Raw genomic sequence first — 19635 nt, 5'->3', positions numbered from 1 at the left:
ACAGCATGCTGGAGAAGTTTTAAATAATTTGATTCTCAAATACTATACAGAATTTTGTGGCCATTATGACAATTAATGTTCAATACTTATTCCTTGTTACTTGCTCTCAGGTAACATTACTTTCCTTCCTAGTGGAAACAGAAGTTTCATTTCTTGACTACATTAAGGGCGGGTAAGTGAATCATTACTCTAAAATTCTAATATAAACAGGCTACTAAAGAAATCGTTATTGCTCTGTTATGCCTTGAGAGTAAAAACAGTAATATCAGTGTAAGGTTTCATTCTATTTAATAGGACTGAATTATGAACTACTCCTCAAGTTTACATATAAACTTTAAAGTGTGCAATTCTCAAAATATTCCAGCATGTTGCATTAGAAAAGTTATGCTTTTAAGTATCGGTTTAATAATGCTTGGGTGTTACTTTTTAAAAAGCAAATTGATACCAGAATGACCAGAACTTTTGTTTGATGCCATGCAACAGCATTATATAGGATAGCATTCATGTTGATCTAAGTGGCATTCTGTTGAGTTTTCTTTATTCTTTATGTAAGAACAATTTAAATAGCTTACATTGAATTTGAATAATTTATTACGATCAACAGATCAGACAAGAAATGTAATAGCTTATATTTAATTTGCTTCATAGGACTCAAATCAATTTCACTGTGGCTATTGATTTCACAGCTTCAAATGGTAAGTTTTGTAAATTTAGTAATTGGCCTGTATAGCTTTCTAAGCTTTATATTGTATAAATCATTTTGTTGTTGTTTGTTTGACATACTTTTACCATATCCTGAGAACTTAGTTGTTCACATCTTAGAACCAATGTTTTCCTATGTAGGCAAGAAGATACTTAAGCTGATGAGGGTAGCTGTTATTGAATGCCTACCGTCATGCTTCATCCTATCCCATCCAATGTTGTTTCATTGAATCCCCTAAATCTCAGAAACATGTTTTTTGGAGTTCTCAAATATTCCAGCAATCTGAAATTCATTGATTAAAATATCAACCTCAATCCAAAAAAACCCCATTATATTATTATTTACCCAGATTTTTTACTAGTACACCAGGGATCTTTGGATCTATGGACTCCGGATGTGTGATTTCAACTGCATAATGTTGATATGTAGAGAGATGACTAACCACACTATGTAACAAAAATTGAAAAAAGAACTGTTCCTGTTTTAAAAGTGTTATTTCCTATTTAATTGTGCGGTACTTTGAAAATCATTGTTATACTCTAGAAACTTGGTTTTTGTTGCTGACACAAACTATGTTGAATTGCTGGGTTGCTGTGAGTTTTCCGGGCTGTATGGCCATGTCCCAGAAGCATTCTCTTCTGATGTTTCGCCCACATCTATGGCAGACATTCTCAGAAGTTGTAAAGTATATTGCAAACTAAACAAGGAAGGTTTATATATCTGTGGAAGGTCCAAGGTGAGAGAAAGAACTCTTGCCTGTTGGAGGCCAGTGTGACTGTTGTAATTAATCACTTTAATTGGCATTTGATGTCCTTGTCAGCTTCAAGGCCAGGCTGCTTACTACCTGGGGAATCGTTTGTTCGGAAGTGTTAGCTGGCCATGATTGTTTCCTGTCTGAAATTCCCCTGTTTTCAGAGTGTTGTTCTTTATTTACTCTTCTGATTTTAGAGTTTTTTAATACTGGTAGCCAGATTTTGTTCATTTTCATAGTTTCCTCCTTTCTGTTGAAATTGTCCATATGCTTATAGATTGCAATGGCTTTTCTGTGTAGTCTCAAATGATGGTTGTTAGAATGGTCCAGCATTTCTGTGTTCTCAGATAATATACTGTGTCCAGGTTGGTTCATCAAGTACTCTGCTATGGCTGACTTCTCTGGCTGAGTTAGTCTACAGTGCCTTTCATGTTCCTTGATTCGTGTTTGGGCATCGCTGCCTTTGGTGGTCCCTATGTAGACTTGTCCACAGCTGCATAGTATACAGTAGACTCCTGCAGAGGTGATAGGATCCCTCTTGCCCTTTACTGAATGTGGAATTTCTTGGATTTTCGTCGTGGGTCTGTAGGTAGTTTGTAGTTTGTGTTTCTTCATCAGCTTCACTTTTCGGTCAGTGGTTTCCTTGATGTATGGCAATAACACATTTCCTCTGGTTGGATCTTTGTCTTTAATCTCACGGCTTGTTCTTGGTCTTGCAGCTCTTCTGATGTCTGTGGTGGAGTATCCATTGGCCTGTAGAGCCCAGTTTAGGTAGTTCAGTTCCCCTTGGAGGAGGTGGATTTCGCAGATTCTTTTTGCATGGTCTGCCAGGGCTTTAATTGTGCTTCATTTTTGACTTGGGTGATGGTTGGAGTTTTTATGTAGGTATCTATCCGTGTGTGTAGGTTTTCTGTAAACTGTGTGGCCCAATTGTTGATTTGGTTTGCGGATGACTAAGGGCCCATCCAGATAGCCCCTTAGAAGCGGGAGCTCCTGCTTCTTTAAGAGGGTTGTCCAGACAACGCCTCAGATACACGCAAGTAGTGTCTGTTTTGTCCCAACATAATTTGTCATCTGGAAAGAACCATGTCTTTCCAGTTGTGGGGGCTGTATGGATTGGGCCCAGGGTTTGCGTCACACAACTTCCGGTCCCAATCTACACAGATGTCTTGGGATTTTTGGGCTACTGGTGCCCAAAAAACCCAAGACAGCGCCCACCCCCTCCCAAAACCCCTTTAAAAAGCCTTTTAAAAAGCAAAATAATTCACCGGGCCTCCATTTCCCCTTCTTCGGCCCTTTTCTAGGTCGTACCAATGACATTGGTGTCGAGCTTGAGATTGCTGATTTTTTTTCTATGAAGTGGGCTGAGTCCTTGAGCCAAATATGGGTTTGTAGCTGTACAGCCAGATATTTTGCAAAGTCATATATGGGGGATCCAATGGCACTCATGATGGGTCTGAGCAGGGTGGAGTCCTTGTGGATTTCTGGATTTATGTTGAATTGGTTGAGACTCTATGAGGTATTCTTTGAAAAACAATAGCAAAATGTGCTGCAGGATGCTTCACAAAAACAAAGTTTTTGCAGTTGAATAAACTTTTTCCATGTTTTTATGATAGAACCAATCATGAAATGACATTTATAACCCAGGAACAAAAATTGTGTTACATAGTGTTATAGGAAATGAAAAGAGTCTAATCCTATATTTCTGCAACTCTACAAATGACAACTCCTAAACTCAAGTGCTTTTCCCTCCCTGATTGAACAATCAAGAGCAGTAGTTCAGAATCTTTCCCTTCCACTTTTGATTATTGAGACAGTTGCTGTGTATCCAAAACTCAAACCAATGTACTTCACAAACTATTTTTGAAGTGAATTTGTTTGAAACCCATTACAGTTGATATAAAACAGAGCTTGCTGGATTGAGACAATGAAGCAATTGTGACTGATGAAAAGCTGAAACTAAAATGTTCTGCCAAATATAGAGAAGTGGGAGCATATAAGCCAGATGGGGAGGCTAAACTTGTTTACATCTTCCGCAACCTAATTTACCAGAACATCCAAGGAAACATGATGTTTCTGTTCTCAACAGGACATCTAGGTTTAAAACAAAACTCCACAACACAATTATTTATTCAAAATAGAGTTCCCCATTGAATATCTACTGTATAACATTTGATCATGCCGTTTTAAGCTGATGTACTTCAAAAGTATCACATGAAATCTGTCCAAAGTCTTGGACTTTCCAATAGTATTCAGGATTTTGGCCCACTATACATTTAAATAATATGCCAGTTTTATCAGTATTTGGATTCATAATAAAACTGGATCGGATTCGTAATAATCCCATGATAATTATCATGACAAACACACTATTTTTCTTACTTAACTTCACAGTGAAGTCTGAGCTAGTATGTAACCCTACTTATAGATGTTAATGCCTATTGAAAGTCACAGCTAGATAAAGCCCACTCAATAATACACTTTCTTTCAACAGGAAACCCTGCACATTCAACCTCACTTCATTATATGAACCCATACCAGCTGAATGCCTATGGCATGGCATTAAGGGCAGTAGGAGAGATCATTCAGGACTATGACAGTGACAAAATGTTTCCAGCTCTAGGGTTTGGTGCAAAACTGCCTCCAGATGGAAGAGTATCTCATGAATTTGCCTTGGTAAGATTTAGATATACCATCTTTTACCACTTAATTTTATTTGCTTGTATTCCAAAATGTTCTCATATACTTTTTTGGATCAGTGTATGTTTAAATACATTCATTTAATGGTTTTGAGTAGCATTCTAGAAAATGCTGCTTTTATTATTATTATTTTATTATTTTATTATTATATTTATATTTATATTTATTTATACTCTGCTTTTTCTCGGAGACTGAAACATAAAAGCATTAGCATACAATTTAAATTTTACAAACATGCAAACATTAAAACAGAATTAAATATAAACAGTATTTTTAAAATTCACAGTTAAAATCCATTAAAACATATTCAAAGTTGGGCTGCTGTGAATTTCCAGGCTGTATGACCATGTTCCAGAAACCAGGGGAATTCCAGACATGAAACAATCAGGGCCAGCTAACACCCAACAAAGGATTCCCCAGGCAGGAATTAGCCAGGCCTTGAAGCTGCTAGGCTTTTCAGTGCTAATCAAGGTGATTAATTGAATCATTCACACTTGCCTCAAACAGACAAGAGTTATTTCTCTCACCCTGGACCTTCCACAGATATATAAACTCCATTTGCCTAGTTTCCAAAAGATCTCAACAACCTCTGAGGTTGCTTGCCATAGTGAAACATCAGGAGAGAATACTTCTGGAACATGTCCTTACAGCCCAGAAAACTCACAGCAACCCAGTGATTCCAGCCATGAAAGCCTTCGACAATATATTCAAAGTTAAAAACCACAGCACCCACAGCAAATTGTATTTTTATATTTGAATAATAGACTAAACACTAACAGAGATTAAAAATGAAAGCTTTAATTCTTAATATTTTATTTGACAAACTATCCATATTTAAGATCTCACTTATCTATCTATTCATATATCTGTCTCTTTGTGGTCTCTGTGACTCACGCAAATAGAACGTTTTCAGTCAAAAAAAATGTAAAGAATGTTTTAAAACATTTTCGAGTTGGGAGGTGCAGAGAGGTGCCACTCTTACCAGAGAGGGTTGTGCCCGCCTCATACCATGATATAATGTTACACATAGCATTTCTTAAGCAGTATTCAACTGATCTTTTTATACCTGCTTTTACTTACAGAATGGAAATCCTCAGAATCCTTATTGCAATGGAATAGATGGTGTAATGGAAGCATACTACATGAGTTTAAAATCAGTACAGCTTTATGGACCTACAAACTTTGCTCCTGTTATCAACCATGTAGCAAGGTAATGCTTATGAGAGCAATTCGAAGGGAATTTAGTACAATTAGATTATATTGTACAATTGTACGTAAGACTTTACCTTTAATCACTGTTGATGTAAATTGTTGTCACTATTTCAGTAGTGGGATATTGTTTTGGAAAAGTAACATCATTCTTTTATACCACGACTTGTAGTCACTTTCCTACTCATCAGAATTTTTAATAATCATTTTTATTTTATCATAATTCAATACATATGTTATACATTGTTTGTTTAACAGCAGACATGTAATATTCAATACAATCTACTATTCATTAACTTTTGGCATCTGCTGTTATTTTTATGCTTATACAGTAGAGTCTCACTTATCCAAGCCTTGCTTATCCAAGCCTCTGGATTATCCAAGCCATTTTTGTAGTCAATGTTTTCAATATATCGTGATACTTTGGTGCTAAATTCATAAATACAGTATTTACAACATAACATTACTGCGTATTGAATTACTTTTTCTGTCAAATATGTTGTATAACATGATGTTTTGGTGCTTAATTTGTAAAATCATAACCTAATTTGATGTTTAATAGGCTTTTCCTTAATCCCTCCTTATTATCCAAGATATTCACTTATCCAAGGTTCTGCCGGCCCGTTTAGCTTGGATAAGTGAGACTCTACTGTACATATTTTCTATCCCTCACCACTGTGTTCCCCTCCCTCCCGAGCCACTACTTTTATATGTCATCTGTCCAAAATTTCATTTCCTCTTGTGGAGTTAACTTTCTGTCTTTTTTTTTAAAAAAATCCTTGTTCAATAAATTTTCTTCATACATCATCAAAATTACTTTTTAACTTTCAATTTACATGTCAGCTTATCACTTATTGCCAATTTGCATACTTTCTTACATCTATTTGTATATCTATTTCCCTTTTCCAGTTCCTTGCTATAAGCAGTCTTGCTATTGTTAATATGTTTGTTATCGCATCTTTATCCTCTCTTTTCAGTTGTTTATTAATTTATAATGATAATAAAGCTATATTAGGACTTCTTTCTATTGTAATATGCATTATCTCCTCTATTTCTCTAAAAGCTTTTCCCCAAAAGCTGCTTACATATTTACATTGCCACCACATATGTTCCCGATTCTTGGCATCCTCTTCAGCAATTTTTTGAATAGTTTTTTATTTATATTTGCTATTCTTATTGGTATTAGATACCATTTCCGTATTAATTTATAGTAATTTTTAAAACCCATATTGATAAATTTTTCAAATGCCTTTGTCTCCATCTCATCATTTTGATGAGAATTTAGAGACTAGACCTATATCCAATTGCTATTCCTAACAGACAGTTTTGTGTCGGCTTACCATTTAGCAATAGATTCAATGAGCCTTCACTTGTAGGGAATATCAGTTGAATTTAATCCTCGAAAAAGATAACAGATATGATGCAACTACTAGATAAACTAGTAAATAATATTTAGTGTAGATATGAATAGACTTTATGTTTGTGAGGTCTGCTTTGTTTTTGTTTTATAACTATCTTCCCATGATGCACCAATAGGAGATAAGTGTTGCAGTAGACAGAAGTCTCACATTACGATAGGCCCTCAGTTTCTGCTGGGTTTTGATTCTAGAACACTCCCATTATATACAGTAGCATCGTAAAATCGTGTTCCTTTTTTTAAAATGGCAAGATCAAGTTTTCCTTTTTTAAATTATTTCAAGTTGAGAATTGTTGATTCCATGGATGCAGAATCCATAGTTATGGAGAACTCTACCTTATTATAATGCTTTGGTACCACTTATAGTCCCACATGGATTTAGAATTTCTTTGTAGAGAATTCTAGTGTCTCTTCAGTTAACAATTTCAAGGATTCTGTAATACGTAACCATGGCAGTTAAAGTGGTAACAAAGAGCTATATAATTCTGTAATGTGAAAGAAAGAGGTCTTTGTAATTGTGAAAGAGAAAAGTACATGTGGGTTTTTTAAAGAAAAATGAAGATATATTAGCTATGTTCACACTACGTACAAGAGGACCTCCTTTGCCTTTTTTTTTAGCACAAACCCACAAAAGAGTGATGGAAAAGAATGGCATGCTTGCACAACATACTAGAAATTTTATTCTCCTTTTAAAATTTTTATGGGGCTGACCTTTGGCTGAATTGCTTTGATGATAATAGGTAGCCTTGGAAGCAACTTTGAATGAACTTGATTTAACCTAATAGCAGTAACTCAACAATACCAAGTGGGAGGGCTTTAGGTTGGAAATAACTTAAAAGGCCACAACAATAATATCAATAACTTCCTAATTTTAAATGTCCCACAGTGCAAGTAAACACTGTAATATCCCACATATTTTTCTTGCAGGATTTAACAAGAAAAACCTAGATTGCTTATACATTCAGTATTATAAATAATCTGCCCTGTCACTATACTTTATTATGTCATCATGCCTTTAGTTATTCATAAACTAGCTGTACAATGAACTTGTGCATACGAATGTCAAATGATGTCATAATTACTTCCCTGTTTCTTGCTTGCTGAAAATTGGGACTTTTAGCCTGTGTTATTCAGTGTAGATTTAAAAGCTTTTTAAAAGGTTTTTTAACATTAAAATATGATTATGTGCTCTGTTGTTTTTCATTCGTTTTAGATATGCTGCCTCAGTAAAAGATGGCTCCCAGTATTTTGTCCTTCTCATTATTACAGATGGTGTCATTTCTGACATGGCTCAAACTAAGGAATCCATAGTGAATGTAAGTTGTTTTTAAAGTTGATCTTTGATGAAATTATAGTACTGTATTATTAAATTGTATATGTTATCTCCATAATAAGATAGCATGTATTTCATTTCCAGTCAGCTACCATATGTGTAACAGAAGTAAAAATAGAGAACATAGGAGGAAATGTTATGAAGCAAATGCTGCCATGCATGTCAAAAAAAGGAAACTTAATTATTACATTCATAAATCCTCTAGGTTAAAAACTGTAACTCGGCTGTGATCCATGAGCAGTCCATCCAAGAGAACTCACAGAGAACTCCTTGTATCAACCAGGAAGCAATTTTAAAAGAGGCATTATATATCACAAAAACTGTGATGAAAAAATGCAAGGCCAACAGTAATTTTGTGTGAAAACCTTGTAAATCATCCTTGCAAAATTGTTGAGGGCAGACAATGCAAGTAAGATATATAAATAACATTTCTGCTATGGGCCTTCTCAGCAATTTTAAGGCATTGAGTTTATTAGGAACATAAGTGGCAAACCAAAAACCCATGGTGTTCAAATCTTTGGACATATTTTTGTTCCTGCTAATAGAAAAAAATTAATAGAAAGAATGTTAACAATATTTTCCTCCATAAAGAGAAATAAAGTGTCATAGACAGAACGCCACCAAATAGAGTACAACACAGTTTATTAAAGTTACAGAACACAAAAATGCCCGTAGAAAACAAAGGACTAGGCAAACACTTGTCTTCAGTGTGAAAAGTAACAGAAACAGCTCCGTTTGAACTAAAACGGTTCGAAGGAATAAACCGAATTAAACAGGAGTTTAATCCGGATTAACTCAAAAGTGCTTACTTCAGCCTGGCAGTTTAAACAAACAAAAGTTGGTAAACAAAGGTCAAAATGAACATCAAAAGCTGGCAGCAGATTCCTCTCTGCTACCAAAAAGCTACAGATGAGTAACTCAGGCTGTTACTCCTCCGTGCAACGAGCGAAATCCGGGTCCAGGCACATCAATCAGGATCACGGCGGTCAGCAGGGTCCCAGTCCGGTCCGAGGTCGAAAGCCAAGTGCGGGCGTCTAAAGTTCCACGAGTTCCACCGATAGCCACAGAAGGGATAGTCCAAGGTCGTAGTCAGTCAGTCAGTCCAGCGTCAATCCAGAATAGGTAATTAATGTCCGTCAAAAAGACGACGGAGGTCCAAGCTATCAAGATTAAACACAAGTTGCACAGAAAAACCCCACACAGTTCCTCCCGCCGTCTATGCCCAGTGTCCTTGGTAACTTACGTATCCAGCAACGAATCACACCCGTCTTCAGGAAGTTCCCCAACAAGAGCCCAAGCGTTCGTCCAGATTACCTTGCCCAACGCAATTAGCCATTGATCCTAAACCCCATTTTATCCCAGTTCATAACTCCTCATCGCTGTCAGCTGCTATCCTAATTCCAGGTGCCTCATCATCATCATCCTCATCAGAGCTAAAACACCTTTGACTACGCCCCACAGCATCCCCAGCTGCGGATCCCGCTCCATCCCTCCAGCCCGTCCACGGGTCTGATCCTGCAACCCGCCAATCGCCTCCCATGCTATCAGTGCCGGTGACACCCAAATCCTCCCTCACACGAGTCCACTCCATGTCATCCTCCTCTGAGCTAACCATCTCTTCCTCCATTCCCTCGGTAAAACCCTCAAATGAGTCTTCATCTGTTGGTTCTGCAAATAAGTCCCGGAGCCGTTTCCTTTCACGCTCCTCAAAAGAGTCTGACTCTCGAGGAGTCTTACGACCCCGTCTCCCAGTACCGGAGCCAGAAGGCTCAACCATAACATAAAGGTTTTGGAATTTGTTGGAGCACAGATTGAGCATCAGTAAAGGGCCAGAAGGCTCGGCACACATTTAGACTGACCCGTATTTCAAGGCCAATCCAGCATGCTGGATGCCAGATCCAGCATTGCCAAGCATTCTGGATTTTAAGGGACAGTGCCCTACGTCCCGTTACATCCTGGACTGGGACGTCAATTATCCCATATCTCCACCAGTAGCATGCGCTAATCTGAGCATTCACTTCCTTCTGACAGGAAGTGAGTCCAGGCCCAGCTAGTCTCTTCCCATTTCCCCTTCAAAACCTGAAGCAGAATAAAGTTCTTGAGCAACTTCTTAAAGAAAAAGTTTCAAGATTATTCAAATAGTATTATAGTTATAACTGTGTCTCTGATTATGTATAGTTCCTGGGCCTTCCCTTTTCTTTGGAAGTCATCCATACTTTTTTCTCCTTCGTGGTGTCTGTGGAATCAGCACATATGGTATTGATTATGCCTAAGCAATACCATATGTGCGGATTCCACAGATAACCACTCAAAGAAACATGGTTACAGGTAAGCAACCCATCTTTCTCCTTCGTGGAGTCTGTAGAATCAGCACATATGGTATTGCTTAGGCATAATCAATACCATATGTGCTGATTCCACAGATAACCTCTCAAAGAAACATGGTTACAGGTAAGCAACCCATCTTTCCCCCACCAAGAAATATTTGTGGGATTTTAAGTTCTATTCTTTTCTCCTTTGCTGCAAAACTGAAGCCAAACCCTGTTCAACTGCCCCCCGCACTCACCTCAGCAACTAATTTGCTGTCGGAATGCATTTCAACACTGAAAAGTTCAGTTGGTGCTGAGAGCCAGCAAAGAAGCAGAGCAAAAGTTCTTTGGCAGCTTGCATAGGAATAAAAAGGTTACTGATATTCTGTTTTAAAAAAACGAGAATTAGTCAAGAAGAGGAGAAATCAGCCAAGTATAGAGTGGAGCCTAGGATGCTGACTGGTCTTGTCTGCAAATAGAATTAATCTTGTCTGGTAAACAAAATTGATCACTGCAACATCTTTGTGCTACTTTATTGATATACCAATTGACTAAAAATAATAATAAACATTTATGGATTATAGACTTAACCAATTTGTGCCATAGTCTCTCAGTAAAAATAAGTTCAAATTGTAATTGAAGATCTGAAAACTACAAATAATTTATCAGTCTTAAGTTTTGTGTATTTCTCAACTGAGACAGAAGTGGGCAGTGACCTAATTTGCTAATTTGCTGTCTGCTTTTTTCTCAAGATCTCAGAATCACTCATTCAATGCTTTGTTTGGCTCTACTTTTGCACTTTTCATATAGACTGGAATTATGATTGTTTTGTCCATATTAATGGAAATTTACCTGCTTTATTAATAAAAGACAACAAGGTGATCAAATTTGGAGTTCACTAGTGCACGTTACATCTGATTAATTTGTGAATGAGTAGGTTTCCATCCTTGCCTTACCTTGTCATCTCACAGTCTAATAGTGGATAAGGAGACAAGTTTGAAGAAGAATCCATGCTGAACAATCCATAATAATTCACTAGGCACTCCTTTTTTCACCCTCAATTTTGGTGGAAAAGGTGCATCCTAGATTTGGTGTAATACGACATGTCTAAGTAAGTAGTAGACAAGGACCCATCATTAGTAGAATATTAATCACTGGATAACAAAAGTATAAGAATGTGTTTCAGGGGGAGAATGAAATCCACAAAATATTGTTGAATAATTTATTGTTGCTTCACACAGACTATGAAAAGAAGGAGAGAGAGGTATAAAAGTTGAATTTTATGTATTTTTTACACTTCAAGTTGAAATAAACAACTAAATTTTGATTGCAAGACTTTAATTTGAAATATGACTGTGAATATAATTTGCATTTTCTAATGAAGACATGAAAGAATTCTTTGTGTTTTTTACTCAATTAATGCAAAGTTAAATCATGCAGCTATAAATGAAGAAAATAAACTAAATAATCTATTTTAGATTATTATTTCAGTATATTGAAGTGTAGCATTTTAGAATGTCCAGCTATAATGTATGACAAGTTTGATTTTTTTAATTATTTAAACATCGTATTGAAAATTATGCAGTGATGATTCTGCATCTTCTTTTTTTTAAAGGCATCAAGGCTTCCAATGTCAATAATAATTGTGGGAGTTGGACCAGCAGAATTTGATGGTGAGTGTCCTGATTTTAGAATGGGTTTCAGGAGGTCTTCTTGTAAATAAAGGAAAATGATACTAAAGAACTTTTAAACATTCAGCAGATATTCACTTTCACCCTAAAGGTTGGATGGATAAGGAGGTAACTAAACTGTGGCAAGGTGGGTTGAGAGAGGGAGAAGGCACCAAACCCAGATCAGGCCACCAGAGAGAGTCAAGAGAATGGATTGTCTAAAAGTGTCTAGTGTCTAAAAGCAACCCCGAAAGCTCCTCTCAGATTGAGGCATAAAGAGTCAGACTCCAGAGCTTTTCTTGAAGCCTTGATGTCCTCCCTCCTTCTCTTCAAGCTGGGTTGGCCTCTTGCATCTGAAGGTGTTGACTAGTTTCTTTTGACAATGCACTCCCTTGACACCCCAGCCCACAGCAGGCTCCCTGAATGTCCCTGATCACTGTTAACTCCTGTCATTGACCTGTGGATAAGTTGATCCAGGTCTTCAGGGTAAATTATAAACAGAAAATTTGTATTTTTTCATATTTATTTAATGAGATGAAATTCAAAATGAAAGTAATGCATATGTTTACTGTTTTTTTAAGCCATGGAGAAATTGGATGGTGATGAAGTAAGACTGTCTTCAAGAGGAGTATATGCAGAAAGAGATATTGTACAGGTGAGGTGAAAAATACTTCTAGCAGATCTTTTCAAGGTTTGTGCATGCATACATGTGTATGTTTTGTGCCGGGCTGTGGCGCAGCTGTTGAGCAGCTGCCTTAAATCACTCTGACCATGAGGTCATGAGTTCGAGGCCAGCCCGTGGTGGGGTGAGCACCCGTCAATTAAAAATAAAAAATAGCCCCTGCTCGTTGCTGACCTAGCAACCCGAAAGATAGTTGCATCTATCAAGTAGGAGATAAGGTACCACTTAAAGTGGGGAGGCAAGATTAACTAATTTACAACCTGGAATGAGGAAGTGCCGTCAGTGTGGAAGATGAAGCAGCTGCTCCCCCCTGTGGCCAGAATCGAACATCCCCTCAGAAGAACGTTAACTTGCCTCTGCGTGTGTCTCTCAGTCTCTGTTTGATGTGTTTATGGGCATTGAATGTTTGCCCTATGTGTGTTATAATGTGATCCGCCCTGAGTCCCCTTCGGGGTGAGAAGGGCGGAATATAAATACTGTAAATAAATAAATAAATAAATAAATAAATAGTTCATGTAATCATATCCTTGGCAGGAAAGGACACGCAAAAATTATAGAATGCAATGTATAAACAGGGAGGGTTGGTTAGTTACCTCTAAATCGTATTAGTGGGATTCCTTTTTAAGTGTGTTGTATTATGTTTTCAGAGTTTTTAATATATTTCCATTTCAGCAAGGCTTTTGTAACATACATTTTTATAAGAGATGATTTGAGGGAGGATTTGAGAGGTTTTTCCAACTTAGTGTTGCAATGATTCTCATCCTCTCTTCTGTTAGTTCAGTTAGAGGACACAGCTTTACAACTGTAAACAAGTAATAAAAAGAGGATGCCACAGTTTGTAACTTGGTGCTTGAGATATATTGCATTAATTCTTGAAAGAAGAAAGCAGTGCTATATCTATGAAGGATCAAGATATGGCAAAAGGCATATTAAAGCAAATTATGTGGAAGAAGACTGATGTGGAAGGAGATCCAATGTACCCAAGAGCATTACAAAGCCATCATCTTCCCCAGGCATGGGCAATCTGCCACTGTCACTGTGGGGCTGTAATTTCCATCATCCTTCATCATCATGACTCCTGGGTAGAGCTTATGAAAGGGACTGTCTAATGTCTGAAGGGCTGTGTTGCCACTCCTAATAATCAATGCTCTGCTCATGATTAGAAGCCATAGAAATTTATTCTGATCAACATAATTTATATATTAAAATGATTAATCTTGACTAAGAATAACCCAAATAGTCTCATATCCTGTTCAGGAGTTACAGATGTGTGCACCAGATTTAGGCATCTGTAACTTTTCAGCATTCTCTAATCACAAATGTTTCCCCAAACCTACTTTAGTAGCCAGCAACCACACTGAATTAAGTCTGTTCTGTTAGCAGAGGTCTGTTCTGCAGTTTGGCAGTCAAAATCAGGGCCCTTTCACAACTATTTGTTGTTCTATATATTACTAATAGAAGGAATTATTTCGTGTGAAAAGCTGACTATGAAACAGCTGTTTTGATGCCACCATCAGAAGAAAAGAGGGGACATGTTTGGGGAAAATAACTGGTGTCCTGATCAAAATCTTTTGCATAGCTTAGACAAATCTACCAGTTGCACAGTATCCTGGAGAAGTCAGATCTAGTCAATATCACATATTCCAGATATGACATTTAGATAATGGAATGTGCAGTAATTTCAAAAAGTGTTTACAAATTGCAGCTGGCTGGAGTTCTAAAATGGTTTAATCTACACTGACGGGATATTTTTCAAGCATAGTTCTTTATTTCCAGGAAATCTTGATAATCGCCTCTCCAGCTTAATACAATTTGAAACCAGATTCTTTCAGTGACTATCATGACTGCTTAAACTGGTCAGGGAGCAGTTGCTGATGACACAAGCTGAGTTCATTTCAGTAGCAGCACCAAGGCTTTATAATGACTTCCCATAGATAATGCAACTTCCTTTCACTTTACATGTATTCAGCAATTCTGTGAAAGCAGTTGTGTTGCCTCAGATCTTTCATCGCTGTTGTGTGACTTTAAGTCATTTCCAACTTATGGTGACATGGGATTTTCTTGGCAAGTTTGTTCAAAGTGGATTTGTCATTTTTTCTGAGGCTGACAGAATATGACTTGCCAAAGGTAACCTAGCAGGTTTCCGTGGCCAAGTGGGGATTCAAACCCTGGTCTCCAGAGTGATATTCCAACGCTACGCCACAGTGGGTCTAAGATCTCTTATATAGAATATTCATTTGCTTTTCTGCTGTTTCTACTATGGTTTTGATACCATACATATTTATATGTATAATTGTTTGTTTCTTAGCATATTTTAATGGAAAACTTTGTGATTCTATGCTGTCTGTTGTTTTAATGGTCTTTGACAGAAATGTGGGCAAAAATATTGTTTAGAATTGAAGAGATTAGGCCCATAAATATTAAAACAATACTTTCAATTTTTAAAATAAATTCAGAGACAAAGTTGTCTTGGTTTAGAACAAAGCCTTCCAAACTGTGGGTCGTGACACCTTAGTGTGTCAGCTGCAGTGTGTTGGTGTATCACACAAAAGTAGGTTAATCAATTACTGTAATCCTTTCTAGTTAATTTAATTCATTTTATTTACCTTGACTAACTTGAGTACCTTCAGGTTTGTGTTTCCATACATTTCATTATGACAATGTATGTATGCATCTGTATCTCTTATAAAGGGTTGATTCAACCTATGGTTTGCTAATAAAATGAATTACTATGTCGCAAAATGATGTGTTTCCCAAAAGATTGCCACCAACATGAAATGTCTGGAAAGCTCTTGTCTAGAATATTAGTATTCAAAGGGATCTTGTAGCATGTTTGAGAGAACACAGTTGGTAGCATAAGCTTTCACAGACTAAGGCCTCATCATTGTCTTTTTGGTTTCTGCTTATTTATGTATTGTGACTTGATTCTGTTGTGAGCTGCCCCAAGTCCTTGTGGAGACAGGGCAGGATATAAATAAAGATTATTATCCACGCTTGCCAGTAAATCCAGGGCGCCCTCAGAGGTGGCTACATGCACTGTCCAGAACTCACTGCTGTGGTGGGTCAGAGTCCAGACAGTTCAGCTGAGCCAAGACCCTGTCAGCCTCTTTTACTCATCACTGTCCGTGTAACCACACTCAGAAACTCTCTGTGAGAGCTCCTGATCATCACAGGCACCCCATGCTGACATAAGGAGGAGAAGTGTCCATTCAATCAGGAAGAAGGAGATGCCTGATCTGCCCCCTTTTCCCTGTGTTGGTAGAAGTGGCCTGTTTAAACAGTAAACCAGTCTGAATTGGGCTCAGTCCTTCTGTCTACAGTGCACCAAATCAGAATCAGGCCCAGTCCTGCTGTTTCCACAATGCACAAAATTCCTCCAGAGTTTCAAGGGCCAGTTGTGAGGTTCAAGAACATCAGGGAGACATCCAGGATCGCATGCATGGTGATTACAGGTTATTAGGTCTGTATAGATGAGCCTTGAGTCTGCATCTGAGGAAGTCAACTTAGGTCCTGTCTACAATGCCATATAATCCAGTTTCTGAATGTGGATTATCTGTATTGAACTGGATTATGTGACAGTGTAGACTCATATAATCCAGTTCAATGCAGTTAATCTGCATTCTGAAACTGGATTATATGGCAATGTAGATCCAGTTTTAGTCTACAAAATCTTATGGTACCAATTTGTTTCTCTCAGTTATTTTCTTAGGTGTTACTTTCAAATAAATGTTATTTTATTTCAAAACACAAACTTTAATTCTGTCTAGTGTGACATTAGTAATGCTGAAGATTTTTTTCCCCATTTCATTTCAGTTTGTACCATTCCGGGATTACGTTGACAGAAGTGGAAACCACATATTAAGTATGGCCAGACTTGCTAGAGATGTGTTAGCTGAAATCCCAGACCAATTTCTCTCCTACATGAGAGTCAGAGGAATCAAGCCATCTCCTGCACCACCTCCATATACACCACCTATTCATGTAGTGCAGACTCAGATATGACCACACCAGATGCTTAGTGATTTTCACAAACCAAAAGCACGGCTAAAGAAGTGCTAGAGTACAGTGATGCACGTTGATGGGCCAACAAGCTGTGGCCAAGTCTTCAACTTTGTATGCAGCAGGAGATTATGGTAGGCTTTGGAGCAAAATAAATAAATCTTCATAAACCAAAATGTCAAATCTGGTTGCATGCGCAACTGAGCAGCTTTTATGTATGAGGAGCAAAATGGTGGTGTCTGTTTGTGAGTTCTTGTCTTTTTAATTTCTGACAGAAAAGGCTATTGTCACATTTCTGGAGAAAGCACAAATCACAGGTTCTATTCAGAAGTCCTTTGTTTTTCCTGATTTATAATGTACATACAATGTGAATGCAATTCATATGTATCAATGTTTACATGTTACTACTTTTCAGAATTAACTACTTTTTTATAATTAATCATAAGAATTTGGAATATCAAAATGTCTTCTATCTTGCAATAGTAAAATCCACAAGAGAAGCAATATCTCTGATTGTCCAGACAAATACGAATGCCGAACTAAGGGTGGAATGTAGGCAGGAACGTGGGACAAATGCATTCATAGGTCTTGATAACGGAAACACCTCACCAAGTGCTCAGTTAAGAATGCATCTGAAATATTTGAGAATAAGCTTCCAAAATGTGAATATTGTAAAATATGTATTTTTCCGAGGAATTACTGTTACTGAAAGAACTTGTGTTTACATTTTTTTAAGACTGACTATACTGGCGAAATAAATTTGATCAACAAAGTGTAATCCTAGAAAATGGCTGCATCAAATGACTTTTGAGTCCTATAGCTGAGTTCGTGTAATGTGTAGAGTAGCTTGCATACAGTAGAGCTTTGGCATCATATTGTTTTCTGCAGGTGGGTATTTTATTATGAGTAACATGAAGTTCTTATGCAAATTGCCATTTGATGTGAAGTTTGTTTGTGTTGTGCACTCAAAGGGATGCTGGCTCATTTTGAGTTGGCTGTTGACGTTGTCACACTGCCACATAGGCACACAAGTGGTGATATATTAATTAACGGAGTTAAACTTGCACAGCAGTGTTGCTTTGTGCACAACTTTGTGTATAGAAATACTCAAGTATTTTCTGATATGCCTGTTCTTATTCCAATTATCAAATGTTTTTGCATGTACAGTTTTTACAAAAAGTTCACATTTTTGTGAGTATTTGTGTCAAAACTTTAAATTAGAACAAATGGCCTTAAATCTCACAAATACTTTGGAAATGATTGTGAATTGCCTTCAGATACTGGAAAACATGTTTTACTTTTGTGTCAAAGTTGTAATTGCCTTGTACTGTGTAGCTCTTTTTTGGCACATAACCAGTTTACTACTTTACTTACTACTATATATAATATACGGAACAGTATTAAATTAAGGTGCATTTTTAAGCATGAAAGGTTTTTCCAACTTAGGAGAAAATATATACACATCATCCATAACGTATTAGCCTATGTAATACAAAACTTTCCATTTTAAAATGTATTAAAGGTCCTTAAAATAGTCTCAAATTTGAAAATGCTTCTCTGAATACTACAAAAATTGGATGCAGGACTAATCGGGTCATTCAAAATAGCTCAGTGATCATTGAGTTAGCAATTCTTGTTACAAATATTAAATATGCCAAACTAAGGCCCTTTCCACACAGCTGAATAAAATCCGACATTATCTGCTTTGAACTGGGATATATGGCAGTGTGGACTCCAATAACCCAGTTCAAAGCAGGTATTGTGGGATATTCTGCCTTGATATTCTGGGTTATATGGCTGTGTGGAAGGGCCCTAAGGGTCTCCCCCAGTAGAACAGATAAACCTGTTTCTGAAATCTTGAAGGAGATCTAAACCCAGTAGAATAAACAAATCCATAGAGAAGACATTATAGAATCATAGAGTTGGAAGAGACCTCGTGGGCCATCCAATCCAGCCTCCTGCCAACAAGCAGGAAAATCGCATTCAAAGCACCCTTAAAAGAAAGCAGGGACATAGACTTTGTCAAATTCTGAACCAAACACCCCCTCCCCACAAAAGAAACAAAAAATATCTTCACCAAATATGAAATAATATAGCAAAACTTCTTTTAGAAGGCTCCCAAAGAATTTTTTCTGAGATTACATTTAAGTGTATCATCAAAATCTAAATTCTTATTGATGCTTTAGGTTACAAAAAATTTGCCACAAACAATTTTTTACAATCGATTATTTCTGTTAGGTGATCTCATAACTAAAGTCACATCATCATTTAAAGGTATATGTAGCAAATTCTGTGTCAAGTAAGTCTTCTACCTCACTAATCAACCTGCAAAATTCTTCTTTAAACATTTTTTTAAAAAACAGTTTTAGGAGTTGATCTTGACCTGGGAATTTCAGTACAACACTTGAATCCCCAAATGCCCTGGCATTAACATACGTTATACAATGTTTCTGTCTTGTCAATAATAACAGATGTAACACATGAAATGAAATATTTTGAATCCTTTATTTGAAACAGCCTTAATGGCTGGGTGTATTTGATTAAAGTACCACAGTTTATTTTAACCATGCTAGTTGCCTGCATCCTTCTCCTGTTTATTATGTCATTGTTTTTGAAATGAATAAAATCTAATGTGATATCCCGAGAATTGAGAAACCAAATGGTTTATTTTTTCTATACTTTACAGTCTTCTTCTAGTAATAATGTTTGCTATATTTATTACAGTCACGACTGTGTTCTAAAGGTTATGTTCATATGAACTCTCTAATGCTTGTATATGTGTGTGTTGCTATGGGGAAATGCCGTGTTGCAATTCCATGCTGGCACCATTAAGGAAAGACTGAGGGTGTCATGCCCTGGCAG

General features: G+C 37.0%; 1 protein-coding gene across 3 annotated transcripts in view; it reads left to right on the top strand.

Annotated features, from left to right (window-relative positions):
* cpne8 (copine 8) overlaps positions 1–19420 on the top strand; it is an 80354-nt gene extending 60934 nt beyond the window's left edge. For all 3 annotated transcript variants that reach the window (XM_003221464.4, XM_062981686.1, XM_016994015.2), the window contains 8 exons: positions 111–172; positions 649–695; positions 3949–4130; positions 5237–5364; positions 7994–8096; positions 12038–12095; positions 12674–12747; positions 16588–19420. In XM_003221464.4, coding sequence (XP_003221512.1) covers positions 111–172; positions 649–695; positions 3949–4130; positions 5237–5364; positions 7994–8096; positions 12038–12095; positions 12674–12747; positions 16588–16776 — 843 coding nt within the window. In that variant the 3' untranslated portion in view covers positions 16777–19420. The remainder of the gene's footprint in view (positions 1–110; positions 173–648; positions 696–3948; positions 4131–5236; positions 5365–7993; positions 8097–12037; positions 12096–12673; positions 12748–16587) is intronic.
* The last annotated feature ends 215 nt before the right edge of the window (positions 19421–19635 follow it).

Source organism: Anolis carolinensis, chromosome 5 (genome assembly GCF_035594765.1).
Source record: "Anolis carolinensis isolate JA03-04 chromosome 5, rAnoCar3.1.pri, whole genome shotgun sequence".
In the NCBI taxonomy this organism is placed as follows: Eukaryota; Metazoa; Chordata; class Lepidosauria; order Squamata; family Dactyloidae; genus Anolis; species Anolis carolinensis.
This window is presented reverse-complemented; position numbering and strand designations above follow the sequence as displayed.